A 16,925-nucleotide genomic window follows, 5' to 3' on the forward strand; every position below is an offset into this window, starting at 1 on the left:
AGCATTGAAGAATGTATGGAAGGCGAGAACGTTATCTCGGAGAGCAAAAATAGGTATGTTTGAAGGAATAGTGGTTCCAATAATGTTATATGGTTGCGAGGCATGGGTTATAGATAGGGTTGTGCGGAGCAGGGTGGATGTGTAGGAAATGAAATGTTTGAGGACAATATGTGGTGTGAGGTGGTTTGATCGAGTGAGTAATGAAAAGGTAAGAGAGATGTGTGGTAATAAAAAGAGTGTGGTTGAGAGAGCAAAAGAGGGTGTGTTGAAATGGTTTGGACAATGGAGAGAGTGTGTGAGGAAAGATTGACCAAGAGGATATATGTGTCAGAGGTGGAGGGAATGAGGATAAGCTGGAGATCAAATTGGAGGTGGAAGGATGGAGCGAAAAAGATTTTGAGTGATCGGGGCCTCAACACACAGGAGGGTGAAAGGCGTGGAAGGAATAGAGTGAATTGGAACAGCGTGGTATACCAGGGTTGATGTGCTGTCAGTTGATTGAACCAGGGTATGTAAGGTGTCTGGGGTAAACTATGGAAAGGTTTGTGGGGCCTGGATGTGGAAAGGGAGCTGTGGTTTTGGTGCATTACACATGACAGCTAGAGAATGAGTGTTACTTAAAAAGTTTTCATAGTTTTATACAAGATTGTTTTTGCAGCATGTCTTATGCTGTTAGATATTTAATCTGAACTGAGAGTTAGAAGTAAGATTATTTTTTAAAGGTAATGATTGTGGTATGATATAGTAAACATCCATCTTTGTGTTTACAGGTTAATCATCTGCGTTGCTTCATCTCTTTCCGGTTCAACATGGGCTTCATAGACAACATCATTGCCAAATGTAAGTTATCAACTTTTATGATTTCTCTCCTTTGCAGTTTATCTACAGTCATGAGATACATTTCATGGGAATACACCAGCTAAAACTCTGTCCAACCTCATATTCGGTGTGGAGGTAGCAGCCTATGGTCACCCTATGTGAATGACTGAATTGTATTAGCAGCATTTGCTCATCTGTAGAGTTTGCCCACAGTCAGTCTGCATCCACCACCAGTTTGACATCTCTGACTTGCTCTTTACTAAGAACTCAAAAGCTCACCCACATTTCTCAGGTTCTCATGCTGTTTTATCGAATGTAACCCATTTCTGTGCCACATTTAAATTCACACTCTTTCTTTTCACTTTTCTATCTGTACAGTTTAGTGTGTGGTATGATAGTTGGGCTATGGGCACCCAGCAGAGTGGGAATGCTTGTTGGGCAGTTGGAGGCAGGATTCAGACTGAGATAGAGGTGATGCCACCCCTCTCCTGTGAAAGGATACTTCTTTATATTAAAGTAACGAATTACCTGCTTTCATTGTCCCTCTTACATGGTGCAGTGAGTAGGATTTGAACCTGTATGGGAAAATCCCAAGTCATCACAAAGCTGCTCATCTTCGGGTGATGGGGCACATAGCCCCAAATGGGGGAACCATTATAGACAGCGAGGAGATGGAAGCTTTCTACAAAGAATGGGGAATCATGCATGCATCTCCTCAGCCCATTTCCCCCAATCCAATGGAAGCACCAAAGCAGTGGTAAAGGCAGCCAAACAGGTGTTGAGGGACAATGCGGGTGTTGGAGGTAGCCTGCACAACAGCATATGCTCAAGTATCTCAACATTCTCCTGTAGGGAGGGAGATAAGTTACCCACACAGCAGACAGCAGGAAGACAGTTGTAAAATCGTATTCCTGCACCCTGGCAATATTATCTGATAAACTGGCAATGGAGAACTGCTCTGCAAAACAGAGAGTGGGCCTTAGCAGAGAGCAAGGTTCCTGTGCAGGGCGGTCCAGCAGGTGATGCTGCTATGCTGCCCCAGATGTCCATGGGCACCCCTGTCTGCATGCAGGATGTTGCTTTGAAGGTGTGGTACAGATCGGGCATGGTAGTGGAGTGAAGCCACATAGACAATATTCATTAAAGCTGGATGGCAGTGGCTGCCTGTCTTGTGAAACCGAGGTCACCAACACTCCTGGGTTTTGCCAATCCCCACAACACCTTGCGTCAACGAGAGTGTCCACCAACAATGGCTTTGCCTCAGTTGTGCAACACCCTGCCACAGGTAGTGGCATCCTCACCATGTGGGACACTGACCCACACACTTGCAAGATTCTGTTTGTGATAGCTTTGTAAAGAGTGGACACACTAATTTATGTCATTTTTCTTCTGCTCGCATGTAAAGGAAGCATATTGTTGCTGAGCAGTGATTTGTGTGTATATTTGCCTTATGCCCTGTCAGATTCTAATTTTGTTCTTTTTTTTGTTGCTTTCTTGTTTTTAGTTTAGTTTTTGTTGTAACAAAATGTCACATATAGTTACCAAAATCTCCTGAGGGGGTGTAGAGTTTAGTGTATGGTACAATAGTCGTGTGGCGAGCACCAGGTTGCTTAGGAACATTTGCCAGGCAGTTGGAGGCAGAAATCAGACTGAGATAGAGGGGATGCCATCTCTCACCTGTGAAAGGATACTTCTTTATAATTAAGTGAGGATGCTTTACTTGCTTTCATTGTACCTCTTACAATCACTTGATGCTATTTTGAATTGTAAGAATTGCAAGGCAGCAGGTTTGGATGGTATTGCAGTGGAATTTATTAAGAAAGGGGGTGACTGTATTGTTGACTGGTTGGTAAGGTTATTTAATGTATGTATGACTCATGGTGAGGTGCCTGAGGATTGGCGGAATGCGTGCATAGTGCCATTGTACAAAGGCAAAGGGGATAAGAGTGAGTGCTCAAATTACAGAGGTATAAGTTTGTTGAGTATTCCTGGTAAATTATATGGGAGGGTATTGATTGAGAGGGTGAAGGCATGTACAGAGCATCAGATTGGGGAAGAGCAGTGCGGTTTCAGAAGTGGTAGAGGATGTGTGGATCAGGTGTTTGCTTTGAAGAATGTATGTGAAAAATACTTAGAAAAGCAAATGGATTTGTATGTAGCATTTATGGATCTGGAGAAGGCATATGATAGAGTTGATAGAGATGCTCTGTGGAAGGTATTAAGAATATATGGTGTGGGAGGCAAGTTGTTTGAAGCAGTGAAAAGTTTTTATCGAGGATGTAAGGCATGTGTACGTGTAGGAAGAGAGGAAAGTGATTGGTTCTCAGTGAATGTAGGTTTGCGGCAGGGGTGTGTGATGTCTCCATGGTTGTTTAATTTGTTTATGGATGGGGTTGTAAGGGAGGTAAATGCAAGAGTCCTGGAAAGAGGGGCAAGTATGAAGTCTGTTGGGGATGAGAGAGCTTGGGAAGTGAGTCAGTTGTTGTTCGCTGATGATACAGCGCTGGTGGCTGATTCATGTGAGAAACTGCAGAAGCTGGTGACTGAGTTTGGTAAAGTGTGTGGAAGAAGAAAGTTGAGAGTAAATGTGAATAAGAGCAAGGTTATTAGGTACAGTAGGGGTGAGGGTCAAGTCAATTGGGAGGTGAGTTTGAATGGAGAAAAACTGGAGGAAGTGAAGTGTTTTAGATATTTGGGAGTGGATCTGTCAGCGGATGGAACCATGGAAGCGGAAGTGGATCATAGGGTGGGGGAGGGGGCGAAAATTTTGGGAGCCTTGAAAAATGTGTGGAAGTCGAGAACATTATCTCGGAAAGCAAAAATGGGTATGTTTGAGGGAATAGTGGTTCCAACAATGTTGTATGGTTGCGAGGCGTGGGCTATGGATAGAGATGTGCGCAGGAGGATGGATGTGCTGGAAATGAGATGTTTGAGGACAATGTGTGGTGTGAGGTGGTTTGATCGAGTAAGTAACGTAAGGGTGAGAGAGATGTGTGGAAATAAAAAGAGCGTGGTTGAGAGAGCAGAAGAGGGTGTTTTGAAATGGTTTGGGCACATGGAGAGAATGAGTGAGGAGAGATTGACCAAGAGGATATATGTGTCGGAGGTGGAGGGAACGAGGAGAAGAGGGAGACCAAATTGGAGGTGGAAAGATGGAGTGAAAAAGATTTTGTGTGATCGGGGCCTGAACATGCAGGAGGGTGAAAGGAGGGCAAGAAATAGAGTGAATTGGAGTCATGTGGTATACAGGGGTTGACGTGCTGTCAGTGGATTGAAGCAAGGCATGTGAAGCGTCTGGGGTAAACCATGGAAAGCTGTGTAGGTATGTATATTTGCGTGTGCGGACGTGTGTATGTACATGTGTATGGGGGGGGGGGTTGGGCCATTTCTTTCGTCTGTTTCCTTGCGCTACCTCGCAAACGCGGGAGACAGCGACAAAGTATAAAAAAAAAAAAAAAAAAAAAAAAAATAAAGTCACAGTTTTGAAATAACAGAAACACCATACAACTTGACCACATGATAGCTTGAGGCAGAGACTGAATCGAAGCAAGTCTACCACATGCTACCAAAAACAAATGCAATATGAAATGCACATGGTGTGGCATTTGAGATTTTCTAATTTCTTTTTATTTTTAAATTATCAAAAGAATATATGGTGTGGGAGGCAAGTTGTTAGAAGCAGTGAAAAGTTTTTATCGAGGATGTAAGGCATGTGTACGTGTAGGAAGAGAGGAAAGTGATTGGTTCTCTGTGAATGTAGGTTTGCGGTAGGGGTGTGTGATGTCTCCATGGTTGTTTAATTTGTTTATGGATGGGGTTGTTAGGGAGGTGAATGCAAGAGTTTCGGAAAGAGGGGGCAAGTATGCAGTCTGTTGTGGATGAGAGAGCTTGGGAAGTGAGTCAGTTGTTGTTCACTGATGATACAGCGCTGGTGGGTGATTCTAGTGAGAAACTGCAGAAGCTGGTGACTGAGTTTATTAAATTATGTGAAAGAAGAAAGCTAAGAGTAAATGTGAATAAGAGCAAGGTTATTAGGTACAGTAGGGTTGAGGGACAAGTCAATAGGGAGGTAAGTTTGAATGGAGAAAAACTGGAGGAAGTGAAGTGTTTTTGATATCTGGGAGTGGATTTGGCAGCTGATGGAACCATGGAAGCGGAAGTGAGTCATAAAGTGGGAGAGGGGGCGAAAGTTCTGGGAACGTTGAAGAATGTGTGGAAGTTGAGAACATTATCTCGGAAAGCAAAAATGGGTATGTTTGAAGGAATAGTGGTTCTAACAATGTTATATGGTTGCGAGTCATGGGCTATAGATAGAGTTGTGCGGAGGAGTGTGGATGTGCTGGAAATGAGATGTTTGAGGACAATATGTGGTGTGAGGTAGTTTGATCGAGTAAGTAATAATAGGGTAAGAGAGATGTATGGTGATAAAAAGAGTGTGGTTGAGAGAGCAGAATAGGGTGTTTTGAAATGGTTTGGTCACATGGAGAGAGTGAGTGAGGAAAGATTGACCAAGAGGATTTATGTGTCAGAGGTGGAGGGAACGAGGAGAAGTGGGAGACCAAATTGGAGGTGGAAAGATGGAGTGAAAAGGATTTTGAGTGATCAGGGGCCTGAACATGCAGGAGGGTGAAAGGCGTGGAAGGAATAGAGTGAATTGGAACGATGTGGTATACCGGGGTCGACGTGCTGTCAGTGGATTGAAGCAGGGCATGTGAAGCATCTGGGGTAAACCATGGAAAGTTGTGTAGGGCCTGAATGTGGAAAGAGAGCTGTGGTTTTGGTGCATTATTACATGACAGCTAGAGACTGAGTGTGAACGAATGTGGCCTTTGTTGTCTTTTCCTAGAGCTACCTCGCACACATGAGGGGGGAGGGGTTTTTATATCATGTGTGGCGGGGTAGCAATGGGAATGAATATGTTTGTGTGTGTATATATATGTATACATTGAGATGTATAGGTATGTATATTTGCATGTGTGGAGGTGTATGTATATACATGTGTATGTGGGTGGGTTGGGCCATTCTTTCATCTGTTTTCTTGCGCTACCTCGCTAACGTGGGAGACAGCGACAAAGCAAAATAAATAAATAGATATTTTTATTTGTCCATTAAATCTGAAATCTGTTATATCGGTATGTTAAATGGAGGTTTTACTGTATTTTAATGTATAAGGCTCATTCATCTGTTCCCTGTGCTGTTTTGCACTCCCAGGAAAACTGCAAACAGGCATTAAAGAGCTCTCACATATATTCATATCTTGTAATGTTTCTATTTAGATTCTAGTTGTTTGAGATATTTCACCAGTATTACTGTCTCTTGTACTTTGACATGAGAAGCCATACATACAGTAGGATGTATGATCTATGAATTGTCTTGAACACCTGAAGGAGACGTAGTTGTTTAAGGCTTCCACTTGTTGATTGTCTGATAGTCTTTTAGTCAGTTTATCTGATGTCTTGGAAATTACTTGTTCCTTCTGTTGGACTTCTAGACATTGTCACCAAAGAACAAGGCTAGTAGCACTATTGCCTCTTATGAGTGGCATTGAACCTTTGTGGTCTCTCCTTTGGGGAAACTAGGTGCATTTTCCCCCCACAACCCAATTGAAAACTTTCACTCAGACTTTTTATGATCTAGTATATTCTTTGGAAATTTAGCTTATCGTCATCATTTATTACATGAAGTGGCAGGAAACAATCCAAAAATTTTTCTGCAAATTCATTAGGAGCAGATTGTCAGTTAGAGAGCAGTTGATAAGGCTATGGGGTTTGGAGGTCAGAGCTGAATAGGGTATTTGAATGGAAAAAACTTGGAGGAAGTGGAGTGTTTTAGATATCTGGGAGTGGATATGGCAGTGAATGGAACCATGGGAGCTAAAGTGAGCTCTATGGTGGGTGAGGAAACAAAGGTCCTAGGTGCATTGGGGAATGTGTGTACAGGTCCATTTTTTTTTTTTTTTTAAGACAAAGATGGGTATAGTAGTCCCAGTGGTGCTGTTTGGATGTGAGGCATAGGCCTTATGCAAAATTTAAAGAAGAGGGTGGATGTGTAGAAAACAGTGTTTAAGGACAGTATGTGGTGTGAGGTGGGTTGTTGGAATATAGAAAAATAGGGTAGGAGAGAGGTGTGGCAGTAAGAGGAGTATTTATGAGATAGTTGGGGAGGATATGCAGAAATGGGTTGGATATATGAAGACGATAAGTGAGGAGAGGATGACTAAGAGGGTATGCATGTCAGAAGTGGGGGGAATAAGGAAAAGGGGGGAACCAAGGAGGTAGTGGAAGGATGGAGTGAAAGTTGCTTTGAAGGTTCTAGGCCTGAACATACATGAGGATGGGAGGCATGCAAAGGATAGAGTGAACTAGAGTGATGCAGTATACAGGAAACAATTGATACTCTGTGGGTTAAACTAGGACACACGAAGTGGTTGGGGGAAACCATGAAAAGGTCTTTAGAGTTTGGTTGTGGTTGGGGGGCTTTTGTTTCATTACATTGTACATGACAGCTGAAGTGTGGATGCAAGTGAATGGGGCCAACTGACTGTTGTATTTCTTTCTTGTATCTCCCCTGATGATGTGATTATTACACAGAAGTGCACATGGGTACTTATTGTGTTTCATTTACCTGTGGACTGATAGGAATAGGTATATATTTCTGTAGATAGGGTTGTACGCAGGAGGGTGGATGTGTTGGAAATACGTGGTGTGAAGTGGTTTGATCGAGTAAGTAATGAAAGGGTAAGAGAGATATGTGGAAATAAAAAGAGTGTGGTTGAGAGTGCAGAAGTTGGTTTGTTGAAATGGTTTGGATATATGGTGAGAGTGAGTGAGGAAAGATTGACAAAGAGGATATATGTGTCAGAGGTGGAAGGAACAAGAAGTGGGAAACCAAATTGGAGGTGGAAGGATGGAGTGAAAAAGATTTTGAGCTATCAAGAGCCTGAACTTACAGGAGGGTGAGAGGTGTGCAAGGAATAGAGTGAATTGGAACAATTTGGTATATCGGGGTGGACGTGCTGTCAATGGACTGAACTAGGGCATGTGAAGCATCTGGGGTAAACCATGGAAAGGTGTGTGGGGCCTGAATGTGGATAGGGGGCTGTGGTTTCAGTGGATTACACATGACAGCGAGAGACTGTGAACAAATGTGGCTTTTTTTTCTGTTTTCCTGATGCTACCTCACTAAAGCAAGGGGTAGCAATGATGTTTCCTATGGGTTAGGGTAGCACCAGGAATGGATGAAGGCAAGCAAATATGAATATGTACATGTGTATATATGTATATGTCTGTGTATGTGGAAAGGGAGCTGTGGTTTCGGTACATTATACATGACAGCTAGAGACTGAGTGTGGCCTATGTTGTCTTTTCCTAGCACTACCTCGTGCACATGCGGGGGAAGGGGGATGTCATTTCATGTGAGGCGGGGTGGTGATGGGAATGAATAAGGGCAGACAGTATGAATTATGTACATGTGTATATATGTATATGTCTGTGTGTATATATATGTATACGTTGAGATGTATAGGTATGTATATGTGCATGTGTGGACGTGTATGTATATACATGTGTATGTGTGTGGGTTTGGCCGTTATTTCGTCTGTTTCCTTGTGCTACCTCGCTAACGCGGGAGATAGCGACAAAGTATGATGAAATAGATGGAATACGAATATATATTTATAGGTATGTATATGTGCTTGTGTGGGCGTTTGTGTATATACATGTGCATGGGTTGGGCCATTCTTTCGTCTGTTTCCCTGTGCTTCCTCACTGACACAGGGAGACCGACAAAGTCTAATGATAATGATAATGATAATATGTATATTTATGTATATGTGTTATACCTGGGGATAGAGGAGAAAAAATACTTCCCACGTATTCCCTTGTCGTAGAAGGCAACTAAAAGGGTAGGGAGCGGGGGGCTGGAAATCCTCCCCTCTCGTTTTTTGAATTTTTTAAAAGAAGGAACAGAGAAGGGGACCAGGTGAGGATATTCCCTTAAAGGCCCAGTCCTCTGTTCTTAGCGCTACCTCGCTAACGCAGGAAATGGCGAATAGTATGAAAGAAAGAAAAAGAAATGTATATGTACATGTATGTGTGTATGGGTCTTTCTTCTGTTTCGTGGCGCTACCTCCGTGATGTGGGAAATAGCGATCAAGTATGTGAAGTGTGTGAAAGAAGAAAGCTGAGAGTAAATGTGAATAAGAGCAAGGTTATTAGGTACAGTAGAGTTGAGGGACAAGTCAATTGGGAGGTAAGTTTGAATGGAGAAAAACTGGAGGAAGTGAAGTGTTTTAGATATCTGGGAGTGGATTTGGCAGCAGATGGAAGCGGAAGTGAATCATAGGGTGAGGGAGGGGGCGAAAGTTTTGGGAGCATTGAAGAATGTGTGGAAGTCGAGAACATTATCTGGGAAAGCAAAAATGGGTATGTTTGAAGGAATAGTGGTTCCACCAATGTTATGTGGTTGCAAGGCGTGGGCTATGGATAGAGTTGTGCAGAGGAGGGTGGATGGGCTGGAAATGAGATGTTTGAGGACAGTATGTGGTGTGAGGTGGTTTGATCAAGTAAGTAATAATAGGGTAAGAGAGATGTGTGGTAATAAAAAGAGTGTGGTTGAGAGAGCAGAAGAGGGTATTTTGAAATGGTTTGGTCATATGGACAGAAAGAATGAGGAAAGATTGACTAAGAGGATGTATGTGTCGGAGTTGGAGGGAACGAGGAGAAGTGGGAGACCAAATTGGAGGTGGAAAGATGGAATGAAAAAGATTTTGAGTGATCGGGGCCTGAACATGCAGGAGGGTGAGAGGCATGGAAGGAATAGAGTGAATTGGAACAATGTGGTATACTGGGGTCAGTGTGCTGTCAATGGATTGAACCAGGTCATGTGAAGCATCTGGGGTAAACCATGGAAAGTTCTGTGGGGCATGGATGTGGAAAGGGAGCTGTGGTTTTGGTGCATTATACATGACAGCTAGAGACTGAGTGTGAACAAATGTGGCCTTTGTTGTCTTTTCCTAGCGCTACCTCGTGCACAGGCGGGGGAGGTTCATGTGTGGCGGGGTGGCGATGGGAATGAATAAAGGCAGACTATGAATTATGTACATGTGTATATATGTATATGTCTGTGTGTGTATATATATGTATATGTTGAGATGTATAGGTATGTATATTTGCGTGTGTGGACGTGTATGTATATACATGTGTATATGGGTGGGTTGGGCCATTCTTTCGTCTGTTTCCTTGTGCTACCTCACTAACGCGGGAGACAGCGACAAAGTAAAATAAATAAATAAATAAGTTTACTTAGTGTACCCAGTAATTTGTTTGGGAGAGTGATGATTGAGAGGATGGAGGCATGTAAATAGCAACAGATTGGAGAGGAACTGTGGTCTCAGGAGTGGTTGAGGATGTGTGGATCAGGTGTCTGCTGTAAAGAGAGTGTGTGAAAAGTGTTCGAGAAACAGAAGGATTTGTACGTGGCATTTCTGGATGTGGAGAAAGCATATGATAGGGTTGATAGACATGCTTTGTTGAAGGCCTTACAAAATCATGGTGTGGGAGGAAAGCTACTAGAAGTAGTGAGAAGTTGATATCCAGACTGTAAAGCATGTGTACGAGTAGGTAGAGAGGAAAGTGAGTGGCTGCAGGTGAAGGATGGTGTGTGGCATGGGTGTAACGTGTCACCATGGGAGCTTAACTTCTTTATGGGCGAGATGGTAAGGGAGGTAAATGCACAGGTCATAGAGAAAAGGGCAGGTATGCAGTCTGTAGGGGTTGAGGGTGCCTGGGAGTTAACTCAGTTGTTATTTGCTGAAAACACAGCACTGATGGCAAATTCGAGTGAGAGACTGTAGGAGTAGGTGTCTGAGTTTGGAAGTGTGTGTGAAAGGAAGGTGAAATTAAATGTGAATAAAAGCAAGGCTTTTCGGTTTAGCAGGTCAGAGTTACAGGTTAGTTTGGGTGTGAATTTGAAGGGAGAAAATTTGGAGGGAGTGAAGTGTTTTAGATAGCTGGGAGTAGATGTACTAGTGAATGGAACCATGGAAGTGGAAGTGAGTCATTGGGTGGATGAAGGGGCAAAGGTTGTGGGAGCTTTGAGGAGTGTGTGGAAAGATAGGATGTTATATGGAAATGTGAAAATGAGTATGTTTGAAGGTATAGTAGTCCCAGTGATGTATGGATGCGAGGAACAGGCTACAGATGATGTGTGGAGGAGGGTGGATATGATGGAATTCAAATGTTGAAGGAGAATGTTGGTGTGAGGTGGTTTGATCAAGTAAGTGATAAAAGGGTAAAAGAGAGTTGTGGTAATAAGAGGAGTGCGTTAGTTGATAGAGTTAAAAAGGATAGGATGAAATGGTTTGGATACATGGAAACAATGAGTGAGGAGAGGTTGACAAAGAGGATATTAGTGTCAGAAGTGGAGGGAACAAGAAGAGGGAAGCTAAACTGGAGATGGAAGGATGGAGTGAAAAAAAATTTGAGTGATTGTGGTCTGGACATGCAGGAGAGCAAAAGGTGTGCATTAGGTATAGTAAATTGGAGCAATGTGGTACACAGGTGTTCACATGCTATCAGTGAACACCTGTTCAATGGTCTGAACCAGGACATTTGAAGCAGCCAGGGTAATCATAGAAAGGTCTGTATGCTCTGCTTGTAGATAGAAGGCTATGGTTTCTGTGCATTACACATGACACCTAGAGAATGGATGTGAGTTAATGAGAACTTTCTTTGTCTCTTCCTGGCACTTCCTCGCAAATGTAGGAAACAACAGACAGGCATGAAAAAAGAATCCAAGGAAGATTTGGATTGAATTCTGGGCCAGTTCAATGATGACTAGGAGGATACTGAAAGTGAATGTACATAAAAGTAAGATACTCAGTTACAAAAGGGAACATAAGCCAGATTGTGAGACAAGTGTGCATGGTTAAGAATTAGAAATTCTAGATGAATTTGAGTACATGTGAGTAAATTTTGATATTGATGGCTTTGTGAAAGCTGAAGTTATAGATAGTTATGCAAGGGAGAAATGTTGAAAATGCATTGGTGAAAGAAGATATGAGCATAGAGTGTGCAAGTAGCTTGCAAGAAGGAATACTCATCCCACTGCTGATGTATGGATTTAAAAACCAAGTGAATAGTTCAGGATTGTTTTAAAATAAGTAGAGATAAATGATTTTTGTAGTATGTTTTGAATGAGGAGGATGGATAGAATGAAGTTGTGAGATGGTTTTATGGTATAAAGTCATAAGAAATGTGCATGGATGAAACTTTTTGGATGGTGTCATGTAGAATGCATAGCAGATGATAGGCTGGTCAAGTAGGTATATTGTTGTATCACAGAAGGTCTAAAGAGGAAGGTGTACTATATGAAATAGGGTAGATGTAGTGAGAAATTTTATATGGGATAGGGAAATTTCTTATGAAGATGTAAGAGGAATGATTTGGGATAGAATGCATTGGAAGCATTTTGTGCTTGAAAGTGGTATGGACTGAGACCATGGACTCGTTAACAAATTAGCATAGCAGTTAACAAATTAGCCTAGGAGTTAAAGAAAAAAAGTAAAAAGTGCTCTTCTAAGCATGGAGGTTTATGTTTCACATCAGTGCACTGGACATGTGTTGATGATATTTTTAAAAGGGGAGGCCATCAGTGACACAGAGGCTGTACTTGATCCACCACATTGAGTTGGGAATGGATTGGTGATAGATAGATATAGTTGTGTGATTTAGGAATTAAATGGTGATAGGTAGATATATATGTATGACACAACTATGTGGTTGCTATTTAACTTGTTTCTGTTAACATTTTCATTGTTTACTTGAGGCTTGGATACATCTGTATCATCCTGTGATTTTGAAAGTGGATGTGTGCTGAAAGATATTGTTGTGAATATATTGTAACCTTCATTTTCATATCTGTTTTGCTGGAAAATCCATATTATTTGGTAGATAGATTAGATAAGTATTAACTAGAGAGAGAGAGAGAGAGAGAGAGAGAGAGAGAGAGAGAGAGAGAGAGAGAGAGAGAGAGAGAGAGTTTCTTTGTTCAGTCAGTATTTTTCCTTAGTTTATTGTTATCTGTATTGAAGGATGACTCTGCTGGTGCCCAGCTGTCAGGGAGGTACCATGTATCTTAGAGAGGGTCTTAATATCTTATGCTAGTTCAGAGTTTGATAGTAGATAATTACTTAAGAAGAAACAGTATTAAGTTTAAGAGACACACATCCATTTTGCCAAGTAATCTTTTTAGAGTATTTAGCCATGTCTTTGCCCACTTATTTTTCAGTCTTCATAAACAACATAAGCAATGAAGTGTTGGCCTACAGGTGTATTATCACACAAGATCGTGCAGGAGCAGTTGATTATGATTAGCTGGACTGCTGTCATTTCATTGCATATGTCCAATAGTATTTACTTAGCATGCTGAGGCTCACATTTTGATAACAGATAGCTTTACGCAAAGGAGAAGTAAACCCCTATACATCAGAATGGTATTTTTTTAGTTTAACTCTGTCTTTCTTTTATGATCGGCCCAAAGTATTTAAAAGTAAACATTTTATGTTGGATATAATCTGAACTTTCTTAATGAGTATTATGTTTTCTTTCTAGATCTGGCTACTTGCGTTGGATTTACAGTGGTGGCCTATCCATATCTTACACCATCGTCTCGATTGGCAAATAGTGGAACCAAAACTCGCATGCAGGTAGATAAAGTTTATAGTACTGTACTTTCATTCTGGAATTTTTGCTTTTTGGACAACATTTTTTCTTTTTATTTGATATTTCCTTGTCTTTTTTGCCTTAGCCAGTAGTAAGAGGAAAAGATGACAAGACCAAGAAAAATTCTTGCTCAGCTCCCACTTTTGCTCTTGTAAAAAGTGACAGTACAGGAAGGGAGGATTTGCAGCTCCCTTCTTCTGGCCCTCTTAGTTGCATATATGGGCTGCATGTGTGGTTTTATTCCTTCCTTGTCCCCAGGGATGAGGATTAATAGAATAATGAGAAATATCATTTGAGTACATGAACTTTACATTTCTGTCATTTTAGAATTTATGCTGTTAAAAGGTACATGCCATAGGAAGTTTCTCTCAAGATTGTGAATTAAGGTCGTACTTTGCAGACTACTTCATTTTTTTCTTTTTCACCAAATTTCTCCACATTCTTGATAAGGACAATACTCTCTGAATTCAGGCTCTATCTCCAAAACCAATTGTAAACTCCTCAGTCTTAGTGCCATAGCATAATCCATTTCATTTACTTTTTTTTTTATTAGTGTCTGACAATTGTTTTGATATTGATTGTTGTTGACTTGCATAACAGGATGTACAAAATTACACAGTGATCAGTGTTTCTGAAAAATGCGTTGATAAGTTCTCTTACTTTGAATGTTGGTGGCAATATATTTGAAAAAGAAACTTGAAAAGCTCTTCATTTACAAGTGGACTGAATGATATAGTTTTTCAAATGCTTTGATTCTTATGGTTGCTTTATGTTTAGGACTACTACAGGAGTGGACGGATGCTTGTGAAGTTAGCAGAGGCAATAGGGCGGCTAGTTTTAGCTGGCAGGGAGCTGACAAGATTAGCTGGCTTCACTGCTCGAGTGCAAGAGCTCTTGACTGTCCTTAAGGATTTGAACACAGGAACGTATCAGCGTACAATGTTAGAGAGCAATGGTGAGTGGTTGTTCCTTTAAATATGGAGACTTCTTTTAAGCCTTTAAAAGTATTAACAGTGCTTGCTCTTAGCAGTCACTTTTTGCTCATTTCCAAAGTACAATATCAGTGACTGTTCTTTGTCTTTCCGTGTTATGCCACCTTTTCTATTTTTCTTTCACCTTGAGCTCCATTCCATTCCCATTTACATAGGATAAATCTAATGTATACAATCATTCATCTTTCTCACTCATATCCTTACTTTATAATTGGTGTTTTGAAGCATTTCTTAATTTGTTGATTCTGCACATTTGTGAAGTTAATTTGATAAGTGAGAGTAAGCTTTTCTGACACCTCTTCACTGTTCACTCCACAAGATTAGAAATCATTCCCTTGGAATCTTTACTACAAACAACTTGATTCTTTTTTAAATCAATCCATTTATTTTTGGACTCTTTCATTGCCTTCCCTCTTCTGCATAGCTTCAGTCACACAACCATTGATTGTTGCAACCTTATTTTCTGCCATTTGTTACATTTCTTTTTTTACTGTCCTAAATATTTCTGGTGCAGATGCATGCCCCAGTCCTAACCATCTCAAGTGGAAGATGAAATACTTGAGATAAGAAGAAAGAATGAAGGATTAGATTAGGTGTTTGTAAATCCATCTCTTAAAAGTTGGAAGGTTATAGGAAGAGGGATAGACAAAAGACAGAAGAATATTCTACTTCATTGTGCTAGGAAAGAATGTCATAATGGTCAATCCTCCTGTGGCTGATTACCTTACTAAAGGAAGCAGCTGCCAGAAACATGATGCAGGTCAAGGTCATTGGCTGAGATATACACAGACAGATCACAAGAACAGTGGCTGAAATAATACAGATAGAATAAAGAAAGGGAGGCAAAAATAGTTGTCGAAAAGGGATAGTTAGAGAGATGATATCAGTAGGATTGATAAGGAGATTGCTTTTGATTCCATACTGGCTAAGAGAAAGGTGGATGAAGAGCCAACCTGTACATGCAACCAGTACTCTGTACTATAGTAAGTGAAGCCCCTTAAGATATGGATTAGTTGTTTGCAAGAAAAGTTATTGTAGCACATGCATACAACCTCCAACTCTTGGGAAGATTTTATACTCTTCAGTATGTTAGTTGTCCAGAATAGAGTGTAGGGTATTTTTATGTTTTACCATTGTATTTTTGTTACTGTAGGGTTGACCATATATGGTTTGAAATTGGGTAGAGAGGAGTAGAGGTAGAAAGTGTGTTTTGGTACTGTTAAACTTAGCGTGGTTGCAGGTTTTCCATTCTGTGACATTTAACAGATCTGAGATTCATAAGAGAGGAAATATTGTTGCAAGAAAAAGAGTGAATATCAGAATGGAGAGAGGATGGAAAGTGATTGAAGTATGTTGAGTGGAATCATCAGTATAAGAATGAATAGGGTTGGAGGGTGAAGGTTATTCATGGAGGGAAGAAAGAGGGTAGGCAATTGGACAAAGCTTTAAGGGACACCTCAGTTGATAGAGTAAAAGGGAGTCGGTCTGTTATTGATTACCACAGTGAAACAACTAGAAAGAAAGCAGTGCAGTACTGTATTTATTCAGATATAAGCTACATATTTTTCTCCTCAAAGAAATTGCGAAAGTGGTGTGGCTTACAATAGAATACTTTGTCATGAAATTTCTTCAGAGAGTGACCTCTACCAGCTTTAGATCTGATTTAATTTGATATTCTTACCCAACTCATTTAGGAGAGTCCATTACTATTTTAGATGAGAGAAACTTCTGTACTAGCTAAAACGTCAACAGATGGAGGATAACCATGTGAGGAGATGCCACATTTGTATATGTTAAATTTTGGTACATGGACAGATGAATAATGTGAACACTACAGTGTTTGTACACTGCTAGAAATGTAATCATTTTTACATATTTTTAAATGGATAGAAATTATTCTTAATTCTTAAATTTCTGGACATTTTTCCTCATATACACTACAGTATGTTGTTCTGTGTTGCTTAAATACATTAAAGATTATTATCGTGTGGCAAATGAATGCTTTTTTTCTTTTACAGAAACTGATTTACTCTAATATCACACTAGCACATCCAGTCTTAGAAACATTGAGAAAGGCATAGCTAAGTAGATGCATGGCTCTTCATTTTGCGAGGGTCAAAATAGCCTTTTGAAAGAAAAAATCTAAAGTACTTGGCTAAAGAATCAGCAGTTGTAGGAAAACAAATGAGAAGACAAAATGTTTGTTATATTAAATCTAGATGCATGGATAGATGAAATATGTGAAAACTACAATATTTGCACTCAAATTTAAGCTAAAAACCTGAGCATTTTTGGGTGTGATTACTGTAGAGAATAACTATTTATTGATCTCTTAATAGTTATGAACATATTTTCTTACAGCAATATATGATGTTCCATTAGTTACTTGAAG

At 40.6% G+C, this 16,925-nt stretch overlaps 1 protein-coding gene across 3 annotated transcripts in view; it reads left to right on the forward strand.

Annotated features, from left to right (window-relative positions):
* The window catches only part of Abcd3 (ATP binding cassette subfamily D member Pmp70), a 219,257-nt gene that overhangs the window by 155,642 nt on the left and 46,690 nt on the right, over nt 1-16,925 (forward strand). For all 3 annotated transcript variants that reach the window (XM_071686589.1, XM_071686580.1, XM_071686571.1), the window contains exons 9-11: nt 771-840; nt 13,431-13,525; nt 14,319-14,496. In XM_071686589.1, the coding sequence (XP_071542690.1) occupies nt 771-840; nt 13,431-13,525; nt 14,319-14,496 (343 nt within the window). The remainder of the gene's footprint in view (nt 1-770; nt 841-13,430; nt 13,526-14,318; nt 14,497-16,925) is intronic.

This window comes from Panulirus ornatus, chromosome 3 (assembly GCF_036320965.1).
Source record: "Panulirus ornatus isolate Po-2019 chromosome 3, ASM3632096v1, whole genome shotgun sequence".
NCBI classification, from domain to species: Eukaryota; Metazoa; Arthropoda; class Malacostraca; order Decapoda; family Palinuridae; genus Panulirus; species Panulirus ornatus.